At 48.4% G+C, this 14,346-nt stretch overlaps 1 protein-coding gene across 1 annotated transcript; it reads left to right on the top strand.

The window, feature by feature from the left end:
- Positions 1-6,503: 6,503 nt before the first annotated feature.
- Positions 6,504-9,232, top strand: LOC125540024 (putative isoaspartyl peptidase/L-asparaginase 2). The gene is made up of 2 exons (XM_048703593.2): positions 6,504-7,079; positions 8,418-9,232. The coding sequence occupies exons 1-2, from the start codon at positions 6,684-6,686 to the stop codon at positions 9,021-9,023; spliced, it is 1,002 nt and encodes a 333-aa protein (XP_048559550.1). The 5' UTR covers positions 6,504-6,683; the 3' UTR covers positions 9,024-9,232.
- The last annotated feature ends 5,114 nt before the right edge of the window (positions 9,233-14,346 follow it).

Below are 14,346 nucleotides of genomic sequence, written 5' to 3'. Positions count from 1 at the left end.
CTTGCCGCTGCAATTGCCATCAACCTTTCTGTGTCTTCAACAGTTGGTTCTCTCAGGTACTCTGATCCAAGCACCTTTACCACACCTCAGGCAAAGTTGACAGTTTCCTCAAGACATGTGCTCTCTCCCATCTAGAAAATCTCAGCCACGCATCCGAGGCAGTACCTAATGCAAGGATTTTGAGAGCGGTTGTGCATTTCTGCAAAGGAGAGACCCAAAGTTGAATATATGAATCCTTTCTGAGACAAGAGTAGGGATGATGTGCCTCCACGCCATCCACCACACGCAATAATAAAGGTTAGTTCCTCGGGAAGCAACACCGAAAAAACCATCCACCACAAGCAATAACAAGGGCTGGTCCGAGTTGAAAGTAGTCATCATAGAGCAGTTGTGAGCCAGCGATCCTATCCAGGTGTACAATTCTCCTCGCCTTGACCGAACCCTTGAAGTTCAGAATATGCTCCACTTCCTTCTTCATTTCCTCCTACATGCTGATCATCATCATGAACCCATCATCCTACGAATCAACAAACTCTTTTTGAATGAGTTAGTCATACTCATTGTTCTCAACTCCTCATCTGATGAATCCATTGTTTGCCTACAAAAGAATAAAGAAAGCTTGGCCATTTTTTTGAACACGTAGAGGGCAAGGGTTATCACAGGAGGAGTGGGATGTATCACGGTGTGTCAGGGTGAAGAGGATGGCTGGAGGGGTTTGTGTCAGTGGTGTTGGCATTATGAGGCCAGGACCACGACGGAGCTAGGCGAGGCTCAGGTGCGACCATGGTAGAAGAGAGGAGAGGCATATGCACTACTACAAATCAACATACTACTCACCCCTCATCACTGACCGGCCATTGGCCACGCATCACCGATGAGGGTCATCACCGACGTGTCAGCTTAGGTGTGTCAGTGATAAGCCTATGGCCGCCGCCATGTTGGCTTGGGGCCAAGGTGGTCTCTGGGTGCTCACTCGATCCTCCGGTCTCCTCCTTGACGCTAGATCCTTGTGGGCCTCCTGGACCTCATGGCAAGTCTCCCTCTTTCGAGAAGCTACCCCCGGTGTATAACATCGTCACCCCCTGCCCTGGTTGGCTCTCGACATATAAATAGTTTATTTTCCTTGAGCCAATTTTGGCTGACACATGGTAATGTAAATTGGCAAGGAAAAAAAGTGAAATGATACCGATCAAATTCGAGCGAGACATAATGATAACGTAAAATCTTAGCACCATCTTTCGACAAATAAAAGTTGTTGCACGTACTATTGGTGCAGTGTTCGAATCGGAGGACACAGGTACCATGTTGGTGGAGCTTCTTCCATGGTTGGAGATCTGAAAGGCTTTGAAAGCAACGGTTAACAAAGTGAAGCCGTCCTGCATGCGCCTAACATTGATGTGAATGTATGGCTAATTTTAGCACCCACTTGATTCCCCGTTTCAAAAGGATCTTGAAGGCTTAATCCTCGAAGATACTCTTTGCATATTACAGAGAAACTGCAAATCCTGCATATAAAGGGGATATTCAAAGCATACTTGACTTGTAGCAAGTGCGATTGATTCTGAGAGATTCACTACTGATTAAGGCTCATTCGGTTTGGAGGAAATCAAAACGTAGGAATTAGGAGTAGTATAGGAATATGATAGGATGGCACTTGCCATCCTAAGGAATTGACTTGCCTCGTTCCTACGCGTAAAATGAGCTTTGAGTGGATGTGTAGTTTCCTCCAAAAACACGGAAAATGAGTAGTGTTCCTACGAAATTCCTGCACGCATTTCCTACAAACCAAATGCATACATAGGAAATTTTCCTCTAAAATCCTTATTTCTATGTTTTTCCTACGAAAATCCTTCAAACCGAATGAGGCCTTAGCCTCAGGCATGGCATCAATCGTGGAACGAAATAAAAAATCGGCACGCGTGATCGTGCATCTCCCTTTCGCCTCTCCTTTGTTTCTCTGATGAAAGGTGTGCGCATGCAATTTCGCCTCCCCGACTAGCTAAGCCTTGACTACAACAGTATTCCTTTTGTAGTGATAAAGAAGGATTAAACGGTAGAAATTAACATGGAGGATCAGCGAGCACTAGCAACTTGGATTCCATCGATCGTGGGTTAACTTTTGTGTGAGCCGGGGCTGGGTTAATTAACTTTGTCCGGCAGTCGGCAGGTGCATGCATCATCTCATGTGATTGCTCCACGGAGCTGGGGAGTGCTGTTTGTGGTTTGTGACCGTGTCCGTGCGCGTCACCTTCCTCGGTTGGGTCGAAAGTGATGCAAGTGCGTCACATATTCTTCTGGTCTGATATTATCTCGGTTTTGGGCGACGGGTGGTAAAACCGGCCCCCAGGTGTCGAGCGATGAAAGGTGAAATGTAACTCGGTCGGCACTCCATGCCCTGCGGCTGATAGCGGCAGAAACAACGATGTTTCGTGCAAAAAAATTGTACCGGCACATGGAATGCATACTCTTCCTCTGCTCGTCACGACAATACAAGGTGCTTGAAACTTTCTCTGTTCGTCATGCGGGTATAGTATACATGAATCTTCCAATAATTCTTACTGCAGATGCACTTAACTCTACCCGTACTTTCAGGGCTTGCGGTCTTACAGATTGTGGCAATTCCTTCCTGCGCGGGTGATCTGGTGTGATCTCCACGGCAATTTCAGCCAGGAGATGGATGGATCGATCGAAGTTGATGTACGGGATCGTTCATCGTATATGCATGGGAAAATTAATCTTAATCGTTAAACGGAAGTGACAGCGATTTTCTGCAGTACGGTGCCCTCACGAGATTAGGTGATAATTTAATTTCATATAAAACGAGAGCTCCTGCGCAAAAGATTCCATCGCCATCGTCGCGTGACTTGAGTGAGTGCGCATCTCGTGGCTGATTCGCCCCCAGTTGCGGTTTGGCTTGTCTGGATTCCACAGGGAATCATTCCGTTCGGGATCTTCTGCGCCAGCACCCAGCGACAACGGTGTTAGGGCATCTCCAACGTTGTTAGAGTATCTCCAACTCTTAAACCACCCAAAATGGTCCGAAATGTGGTTTGAACATGTTTTGCTATCAAACGCGGGTCCATACCAATCCGTAGGCCAGTCCAAAATGTTTTTTTCTGCAAACCGAAGATAAACTGGAGGTGAGGGCTTTCCAGGCTTTCGGACTACTGACATGTCTACTATTGACAACCTTGCCCTACCAAAATAACCTCCCACGCCTGTGTGTTTTCTCACCCGAGAAGGTTAAAGCCGTTCCAGAGCGCCAGTGTCGCATTCATGCCAGCTTAGAATACCACAACCTCTCACCACGGTTCGGCATTGAAATGTGGCGCGACCGAGGGTGCCGCCCTCGCCGCTTTCTGTCAGTCTGCTGCCTACATTAAACATGTGTGTGGTTGCCGAGGAATGGTGAGCCGGCGCCACCCGTCCGTTCGGGCCGCCCACCATTAATCACGTCGCCGGATGCCCTGCCATGCCCCTATAATAAACCACAGGCCTGGCCTAAGCTGCACCCATCCTCCTCCTCTCATTTCTTCTTCTCTTCACCACGCCCACGATGGAGGACGCACAAAGGATGAGCCGGCGCCACCCGCCTCGTCGGTGCATGCCGGCATCACCATGGGCAAGGCCACTGCCCACTACACGGACATGTGCGGGAGGAGCGGCAGGTGCAAGCCGACTAGGCCTACAACCTTGGACTCCTCGATAAGCACCGGTGCGCGGAGTAGTAACTCACCGCTGGCATGGCCATAGTGCCTGTAAGTGCATCTAGTGCCCCTTAGTGATTTTGATGTATTGAAGACTTATAGGCTAAGGGACTAATGCGTTTGTGAGTGTACACAGGTCTATAAGTCTATGAGGAGTTTGACATTTACAGAGAAAGTCGACCCCTAAAATGAAGTTCTTCGACTGAAGACTTTAAATCTCTGAAGACTTTCTGAAGACTTTGAAAGTGAAGAAATTGGTGTGACCTTGAAGACTTGGTATTCATTCGAGGAACATGAAGCGTGAACATTTTTGTTTTCGTAGTTTCATTTTCTCTTTCTTGAGTCATAGGAAACACCGTACTATTAAAGGGGGTCGAGGAAATACTAAAGAAAAATTTCCATGTGATGCTCAACTCAAAATCCTACACTTACCAATCCCTTCGAGTGAAGCCATTGAAAATCTCATACAGTCCAGTCATATTCTTCAGTGACAGAGACGAAGTTCTTCTCGTCTCTGAGGAATTTGTTCTGACTGAGGAGTTAGGAATTTGCCAGTGCGGATTGCCTACACAGTTAGGAACATGATAGCCCTGAGGATTTTGCTACTCAAAATTCCGACCGTGTTGTGCTATGCGCCAGCTGTCCCAAAATATCTATCCACCTAACGGTCATATCATTGAAGGGCATTTATGTCTTATCATGTCGGGCTACTCCCTAGACTATAAATAGCCGCCCCCTACAACCACTAGCTGGTTGGCTGCTCCGAGAGAAACTGACACTTGTCATTTGAGAGCTCCCATCCTCCGAGGACTTTGAGCGAAAATCATCAAGTGAGGAAAAACCCAAAACCCAAACACTTACAAACCCCAAGTGATTGAGTATCACTGAAGAGATTGATTCTGCGTGGATCTGACGCTTGTTACCTTTGAAGATTGTGCTTCTTCCAGATGGTTAGGCGTCATGGTCTAGAGCATCCAAGAGGAATTATGGATCGCCGAGTGACCAAATTTGTGAAGGTTCGAAAGTCACCTGAAGACTTACCACGAGTGATTGGACGAGGTCTGTGTGACCTTAGTTCAAGGAGAACACGGTGAGAACTGGATCTTCTGAGCTGCGTGTTCAGGACTGGGTGTCCGGACTGTGTGTTCTCGAGTTTAAATACTCAGCCGCTTCAACTAGACGTACAACTGAGACAGCAGTTGGAACTGGTCTACCAAATCATTGTCTTCACCAAGCTTACTGGTTCTATTCCCTCAACTCGTTCATTTTCTCATAACTGTGTTGTGTGTTTGTTCATATATGTGTTTAAAGACTTTGACTGAAGACCTTCTCAATTTCCTCAGTTCAATTTCTTCAGTCTGTTTGTCTTCATCCTGTGTTATCCTGTGCTTACGCTTCCTGTACTCTATGCCTGTCTTCATTTCATCATGATGACTATGCTTGTATTCTGTTATGTTTACTTTTAGGTACTTATTCTGCTGCTGGTAGTTCTTCGCTAAGGAATTTCCTCACCGGCAATTTCCTCAGTGAAGAATTTCATAAAAATCACCTATTCACCCCCCTCTAGTCGATATAACGCACTTTCAGTGCCGGACGTGGACGTGCCTAAGCAAGTGCTCGGGTCCCAGGAAGCCCACCACTCTTTCCCTCCCATTGAAGCCAAGCTTGGCGGTCTCAACATCGTCGATCGATTAGCCGCTTGGGGGCGATGTGGAGGCCGATAGTTTCAGCTCCCGGGGCTCACGGTAGCGGAAAATGAGGCGGAGCTTCATTTTATTGGACTCATGGCCAACCGGAGATGGGGAATGGGCGCCGACTGTCACTTTAGGCTAGGTCTAGAGTCCGGAATAGTTGAAATATTCTAAAAGTAAGGAATTTGCTCCGTTTTAGATGAAAAGCATTCGGTTTTATGTATAAATTATCCACATATGAATGAACATTGTCAGGTTTGCTTGAGTTTGAATCAAATGTGTTCAATTTCGTTAAATTCCATTTAAAATGTAACCGGGCATATGCTTTTAATTTTGGCCGGCCGGCTTCCGCATCCGTGTCCACAGACAAGTCCCCTCTCCCTACGGTCCGTGGACGGACCTGGGAGAAAATTTAAGGGTCAAGGTTAGAGATGCGCTTACACTTGTTCGGACAGGATTCCACACGCGGTTGGTTGCAGCCGGCTGCACTACCAGCATAGATGTATATTTTGTTCCAGGACCAGCAGTGCTTAAATGCATATTTTGTGGGACTTACTGGAGTAGTTCAAGTTGATCATTTTCTAGTTTCAAAAAGAAAGTTAATCATTTTGTGGCATGGAATTATTTGGCACTAGAAGAATGCCGCCAACATTTTCTACAATATCGTCAGCGTCACTGTTCTGGCCTAGACCGTGAGATTGAGTAAATTCACCGGTACATACTGTCCGAGGCACTGAATCTTCCTGTTGACTTGTATTCGCTTTTACCATGAAGCAATCTCGCTCGTTTTGCATATTTATTTTTGAGTTGTTACTCGTTTTGTCATAGGAGAGACATCATACTTCATACCAACGAAATGCTCTGCCTCTGCCCCGTGCTGAATCAACCGGACCCAAATCACGCAGCCTCTGAAATTCAGCTGTCGAATCCATTTTATATTTCTCGCAAAAAAAATCCTTTTTTTACTATTCCGGAGAGAAGAATCCGGCCCTACTACGGCCTGACGGTTTCCTCCCGGACCTGTGATTCCCTTCCCAAAACCCGCAGCATCGCGAACCAGCCCGTCTCGGATCCGGAGAAGAGCCACCCCCCTCCCGTCGCCTATAAATACCCCCGCCTTCTTCTCCAACGCACACACCAACAGAGCAACAACCAACAAAGAACAGAGCACCATATCAACTAGCCGTAGCCACACAGAGAGATCGATCGATCGAAGAGCATTGGCTTTAGCCATCGCCTAGCACAGCACACCACCGCACCACCAAGAACACGTCCATACGCACGAATGGCGCGCTGGGCCATCGCCATCCACGGCGGCGCGGGCGTGGACCCCAACCTGCCGGAGCACCGCCAGGAGGAGGCCAAGCGCGTGCTGGCGCGGTGCCTGCAGGTCGGCGTCGACCTGCTGCGGGCCGGTGCGACGGCGCTGGACGTGGTGGAGGCCGTGGTGCGCGAGCTGGAGACCGACCCCTGCTTCAACTCGGGCCGCGGCTCCGCGCTGACCCGCGCTGGCACCGTCGAGATGGAGGCCAGCATCATGGACGGCCGCGGCCGCCGCTGCGGCGCCGTCTCCGGCGTGTCCACCGTCCGCAACCCGGTCTCCCTCGCCCGCCGCGTCATGGACAAGTCTCCACACTCCTACCTCGCCTTCGACGGCGCCGAGGATTTCGCGCGCGAGCAGGTAATTAATCCATCAATTAACGCCGCGATGATTTCTTCTGATACGGAATTAACCTCCGTTATTTAATTATGCTCCATGCATGGCCTAACCAACAAAGAAAGTGACCCAAAACATGCTGCCTACGGCCATCTAGTCAACGGAAATTACTGCACAGTAAATCATCTTTAATTGAAAACACAATCACGTGCGCCTGGCATTGCGGAGCGTGACAGAACGGACGGAGTAGCATGCCATGCAGCCGAAATTTCTCGTGGAAAGGACCCTTGAAAATTGTGGTGTGCTCGACACGTTGTATATGACGTGTTGGGTGCGGCACAACATCTGTCCTGTCCAGCTGAACCTTTTCTGTACGCAGTGTACACAGCACCAACACAGCTGCATGGCACAAAGGCTTGCACGGGGAAGACAGTTCATAGCAGAGACGCATCTTCCTTCGATCCCGCAAGATATTTTTTGAGTAGCTTAGGCTCCGTGTGTAATTTGTTCCATATATCGTATCTTCATGCTTCATTTTGGGTAAGCATGTCATTTATTAGATACAGCAAGACAGAGATAGGTTTTTTCTCTCGCGGGTAAAAGACAGAGTTAGGTTAGCACAACAAGGCAAGCAAACCGACTACCATGGCCGTGATTTTCCTAACAAAATCTCCCCATAGTTTTACCCTCATGTCCCTGGTTTCCTAACAGTTGAAAAGTGGAGAAACACATGGGTCTCTTGGTGACAACAGCCGCCCGGCAACAACCAAAAGCAAACCCTTGTTTTTCCAAGCTCGCCACCAACTTAAACTTGTCTTCCGCTGGTTCTACATAGCCAGCAGCTGCACCAAAGGAATCCATCTTTGTCGCATGCGCCAAAGAAAATGGTTCGCTGCATGTGCACAACTTTCTTTCTTGTGGTCGGCACTATTTCTCATTAAATTAAACAAAGATCACTTGTCAGATCCATGAACCTAGGATGGTTACTGTACCCCTGTTTTTACTTGCATGCTCCCCTGTTTTTGGCGCGAAAACGTGTGCACGGCATCGCCTCCCCCTGTGAACCACTCGCGTCGTGTGGGTGACAGAATCCAGGCCGGATCTCGTGCCTCGCCCATGCCAGCCGCCGCGCCGGGACCAGGCCACTTGCTCCCCGGCCGACGAATCCGTCGTCGACCCCAGACCATCGAGTCACAGCAACTGGATCGTTTCCGTGATTCCCACAGAATCCCTCGCTTTGCCTGCAGATTTCGTGGCTGTGCACTGTGCCGCGCGATCTTTATTTGCATCGAGAGTTAACACATTTTTTGTAGTATTTGAATGTGTTGATCTGATTTGGTTTCCAACTTGATCTGTTTGCAGGGTCTTGAGGTTGTGGACAACAGCTACTTCATCACGGAGGAGAACGTGGGAATGCTCAAGCTCGCCAAGGAGGCCAACAGCATCCTCTTCGACTACCGCATCCCGCTGGCCGGCGCCGACACCTGCAGCGCCCAGGCAGCGGCGGTGGAGAGCCACGGCAGCAACGGCATGGTGATGAACGGGCTGCCCATCAGCATCTACGCGCCGGAGACGGTGGGGTGCGCGGTGGTGGACTCTAACGGCTTCACGGCGGCGGCCACCTCCACGGGCGGGCTGATGAACAAGATGACTGGCCGCATCGGCGACTCGCCACTCATCGGCGCAGGCACCTACGCGTGCGGGCACTGTGCGGTGTCATGCACCGGCGAGGGCGAGGCCATCATCCGCTCCACGCTGGCGCGGGACGTGGCCGCCGTCATGGAGTACAAGGGGCTGCCTCTGCAGGAGGCCGTAGACTTCTGCGTCAAGGAGCGGCTCGATGAGGGGTTTGCGGGGCTCATCGCCGTGTCCGGCACCGGCGAGGTGGCCTACGGGTTCAACTGCACCGGCATGTTCAGGGGCTGCGCCACCGAGGACGGTTTCATGGAGGTCGGCATCTGGGAGTGAGCTGAACCGGAGATGTGTCCGCATGTAGTGTGTGTACATACATTTGGCCATCCAGCGGTTGCTATCTGGTTCTAGTCTAGGAATCCTCGGTTATTAGCTGGTTACTTCATAACCATGAGCTACCGGATAATAAATATGTGACCGCCTATGCACCAGGTGTCTGAAAATAAGTAACATGAGTCACTGCAATTCTAGACCGTCTATCTTCATTCAACGGTTGTAAACAAGACTGACGTTGTTCATCTTCAACCTTTGGCCTCTTCCTCACCAACCCAGGTTTAACCGACTGCCTCCGCCCTCCCTCCCCCCCCCCCCTCCCCACGACTTCTGGGAGTCGTGGGCTGTCGCCCCGACATCCCCGCCACATCAAAAACCAACTCCGTAGATCCCCTGCACCCCCACCCTCTAATAATATACTTCCTTCGTTTCAGATTACTCGTCGCAGAAATGGATGTATCTAGAACTAAAATACATCTAGATACATCCATACCTGTGACAAGTAATTCAGAACGAATGGGAGTACTAGATAACTAGTAAGATGCCCGTGCTACGCTACGGGATCACACAAGATTAGGTGGACTTAAGTTATAGTCAGGAACCCCTACATAAAAAGAATATATACCGAGACATGGTCATGAACCTGTATGTTGCTATGGTAATAAAGAAGTATATATACCGAGACATATTAAGGAACCTGTATGACCTTATGAATAATAAAATTATACCAAGACACTGCCTTTACATTGATCAAAGTGATGTTAACTTTCCGATAGATACACATCAAGCACAACCCTAGGCGACACGGGGGCGACCACGCCGCCTGCCTCCGGCCCTACCACCCCTCGTCCCGTCCCTCCCGCCGACGCTAGGGGTCTTGTCGGGCAAAGCCCGGGCGGTGACGGCAATAGCAGGGGCCTTCTCCCTCGTGTGGTGATGGCGAGCTCCCCGGTGGCGGTGACGTGTGGACCGGTGAAGATTCGGCGGGGAGGAGCGGCAGGATCCCGACGACGAGTGCGATCCAACGGTGACAGTGGAGGCACAGCCTCCCCGCGGCGGAGGCGCCCCTGTTGTGGTGGCCGAGAGCTTGGGTCTCGTGTGGCCCAGATGGGCTTGGGCGGGCTGGTGGTTCGGGGGCGCGACTATAGGCAAGTGCGGTGGGCCTGACGATGCCGATTGCTAGGCACCGTGGTGGTGTCGGCAGCGAGCCAGGCGGCGGCCGACTGGATCCTCACCGTCCAGCCCCCAACAATGATTGGTGGTGGCCCATGTGCACGGTTTTTGATGGAGGTTCTTATAGCAGATCCGGGTGAAAACCCTGATCTCGGCTAGTTGTGAAGATAAATGGCAGAAACTAATATATCTAAATAACATACATACTATAGTTTGAAAACACAATTATGAATGGTTCCAGGAAAAACAAGAATGAAGTAGAAGTGTTTAACAGAATGATTTGCTAAATATGCACGAGAAAAATGAATCTGCCTACAACACTACGATGAAGAAAAGAAATATTCTAGACATAACTCACACAGCTAGTTCCACTTAATTAGTTATATACATTAGTCATCTATCAGGATCAGGCCATAGAATCATTTGTTACCCTTCTTGCTCAAACATATATGCCAACAATATTACTTATGGGGTTTTCTCTTCATTTATCTGCTCACCTAAAAAGACATTAGACAACCACTATTGTTGGCGTCGACGATGTCGTATGCTGGTGAAGATGTGGTCGCAGCAGATCGTGGTGCAGCAGCTCGACTGGATCAATGCACACTGGTAGGCGCTATCTTCAAGGAGATTCACGCCCTCGCCGTGGTTCACGAGTTAAACGGCGGCTCTCATCCAAGATACAATGATCTCGTATCTCCTGTTGTGCACTCGAGAGGAGATGAACCGGCAGGTTCTCACCAACGTAGCTCTCTCTATGCCAAGGTTCAGATGTATGTGGAGGAACACCAGATGAGATTGATGCAGAGGACCTACCATACATGGCTTTGTATATAGACTCATCCTTAACACTTAACAAGAAGATCTTATCTCTTGGCCAGCAAGTTTCAAAGCTATCAAGCTCAATTCGTTGGCCAAAATATTAGGACATATTTGAGTCCTTATGTAGCACGTACAGCTGAAAGCAAAGCGATTCAAACAACCAAAGCCATAACAAAAAATGAATAGAGGATCATGTTGAGAGGCATCCCATCAGAACAATCGCAGAAGATATACCTGTCCAGCTAGGCAAAAAAAGCAGAGGATACAATCTCAACGAATAACAACCAAAATTTACAAGAAGTTCCTTTGTAACTTTCTTCAGAAAAAGGAACACTGAAAGCCTGAAGAAAACTAACACTGGAACAAGCTTGAACATTACTGAATTCCAACAACTACTGCATACAAATCGTCTGTGTTATATTCAGAAAAAGGAAAATAAGTTGAGTCGTGTGCGTGTATGTAGTATATTTAAACGAAGCAAAAAAGAACATCCCTTGCAATATATTTTGTACCAAGCAAAGAAACAGAATGTACATACACGCACATAAAAATTGTACTGGACCTCTTGTAACTTTCTAACATCAACCAGGTTTCTGCCAGAAAAAGATGTCGATCACACACAACAAGGAAATAACTATTTGGGGTCTGACCTGAAATTTGGATTTGGAGCTACCAAACAAAGGAGAGGCGTCGATGACAAAGAGACCTGTTATAGGTGTCATCCAAAAAAAATTAGTAGAGGGAGTAAGAAAGAGAATTACCAAAAAATAATTCAAACACACATATACATTTTCTTTACAAAAATATCATAAACACTAAAGTAAGTATCTAAGTTATTTCCCTGAAAGCCTTCTGCACAAACTTCAGAACCATACATGAGAAGCAATTTTACATGACTTACCCTAGTTAGATATATTGAATTTTTACAGCCACCAAAATGTACTTGATTCATACCTTGGACTGCACACTGAGAACTTTTTTGTAGACCATTTCTTTGTAAATTTTGTAATGGAGTTGGAGTGGTCTTCCTTTTGCTTATTTGGGACAGTTGAGCTCGTGGGTAGTGCTCCAGTTGCAAACGGCATAGAGGTCCTGGGGAGCAGCTCATACTCGAATTAGACGGACGTGGAGCGCGTCCATGGGAAGGAGGTGAAGCTGGTGGGCGCCGGCGCTGCTGCATGAGAGCCATTGCTGAATCAGGGGGCGGACGATGCCGGTGACGTACTTGCCGATGTCGGCGCCGGATGAGATGCGGTAGGGGGAGATGGCGGGCGGAGGGGCTTCTGCATCAAAGATGGAGACAGAAGAGGTGTCGCCGACCTCGGGGACAGACGGCGCCGGCGGCGTACATGCCGACATCGGCATCGAAGGAGACATGGTAGGGGGAAGAAGAGATAACAGGCAGGAGGGGGAAGGAGGAGGTGGAGGTGGCATGAGTGGTGGGGCTGCTGCCGAAGAGGAATTGGTAGCGTGTGAGCGACAGCGGCAGTTGACCAGTTCCACTGTGTTCTCCCATCTTCGAGAAGGATCGAATGCCTCTAGTTTCCTGGGTGAGGTGGGGATCGATGGAGCAGGACATAGAGGACAAGAGTTTTTTTTGCAAATGTGAAGTGAGGCTGCCTCCCATGCGTCGGATACAGATCCTAAGGTCGAAAATTATAGATGGCAGACACACCATCATCACCAACTCAGAATTTTATACGAGTAGAGATGTGGCCATGACTTCAACCTAATATAGATTTCCGGCGATCTTCGATGAGCTCCATCATGGTGCAAAAAATGACTAACGCATGAAATTTTTTTAGACACCTGAGAAATAGCAAAATCTAGTAAATATAAATATATCATGGAAATCATTATTGCTAAGTTTCAATTAAAACTTGGAGTACACCGACTGCTAAATGTTCTATTTTTAGGGAGGTTATCAAATGACTCAATCATCAATTCATCATCTCTAATTATACACATGCATGTATTAGAAAAACCCTCTTCTCCCTAGCGCACGTATCCCTCTAGTCGTATGGGTGCATGTACTAGCAGACAAAAGGTGATGGCATATGAGATTGTTCTTATTTTAAAATTTTGAGGGACAATCGCATTTTTGCCCTTAATGAGAACTTACCTATAAGGTTTGCTCTTACTTTTTCACTCTACTTAGTTTTGCCCTTATATTTGTCTAATAGGTTGCCCGAATGCCTTCTGTCACGTGTCGTTCGGTCAAAGGCATTTGGCCTAAAATGACCTTCGAAGCTGGCACAGGCACAATGTCCCTCACATGTGGGACCCGTCGGGAGAAAACAAAACAAATTAAACATGACCCATATCTCTCCCTTACACATGGGACCCATCAGAAAAACATAACGTAATGAACATGGCCCTTCTCTCTCGCTTACATGTGGGTCCCACACCACAAAACGAAAAAATCACCTCTCCATCTCACCCTATCTTAGTCCCGACGCCATGGGCAACCTTGATGCCATGGACCTCCGGCGAGCCCCTCTAGTGAGTCTCTCAGGTGGCCACGGGTGCCACCTTGGTCAACCTCCTCCTCTTCACCCTCCTCAACGTCGGTCAACCTCCTCCGGAGCCGTGCAAAATCATCATCAAGAGCCACCAGAGCCGTGCAACGCACGCCGCAATTTGACCACCTCGATCAACATCCTTTGGAGCCCTGAACAATCGTCACCGAGAGCCACCAGAGCCGTGCGTCGCGCGCCCAATTCAGCTACGTCGGTTAACCTCCCTCCATTTCACCCATGATATCTTTGCCTCCCTTGTGCTCCTACTCCTTTGCCATCGCGGTGCCAAGAGCATGTCCTCCGTCATCTTTTCAAAGGAACACGTGGCCAACCTCATTCCTGATTCAAATTACCATGCTTGACAGCCATACCTCGAAGTCTGGAGCAACCATACAGAACTAATTGAGTTGGGCTGCTCAAACCGACAACATGGCCTCCGTCTTCTCCGCCTTAGGTGAAGCCCTGCACCGCCTCAATCTCCTTCGTCTTCTCCCCCTTAGGTGAAGCCCTGCACCGCCTCAATCTCCTTTGTCTTCTCCCCCTTAGGTACTCGCTTAAGTTGTGAGATAACTTTCACATTACAATGAAGGGTAATTTTCTAGGTGGGCACAAAGACGCATATTTGCACTATTAGACTTGTTCCCAAAATAATAAAATCAACCATGAATATAGAAACAAAAGCCAATTCTCAAGAATACTTGCTCCCATTGGATAACGCTACATTCATCACAACCATCACACACTCATGCTCTCTATTTGTTCTTGTAATCATTTATTAAATGCACCTAAAATTGTCTTTCTCTTGCCAAGTA

The sequence above is a fragment of the Triticum urartu genome, chromosome 2A, assembly GCF_056163025.1.
Source record: "Triticum urartu cultivar PI428250 chromosome 2A, HENAU_Tu73, whole genome shotgun sequence".
Classification (NCBI taxonomy): Eukaryota; Viridiplantae; Streptophyta; class Magnoliopsida; order Poales; family Poaceae; genus Triticum; species Triticum urartu.
Note: the sequence above shows the minus strand (reverse complement) of the source record. Positions and strands in the feature narration are given on the sequence as shown.

Coding starts and splice junctions, on each gene's coding strand:
- LOC125540024 (XM_048703593.2), top strand. CDS start 6,684: ATGGCGCGCTGGGCCATCGCCATCCACGGCGGCGCGGGCGTGGACCCC. Junction 7,080..8,417: donor AGGATTTCGCGCGCGAGCAG/GTAATTAATCCA, acceptor ATCTGTTTGCAG/GGTCTTGAGGTTGTGGACAA.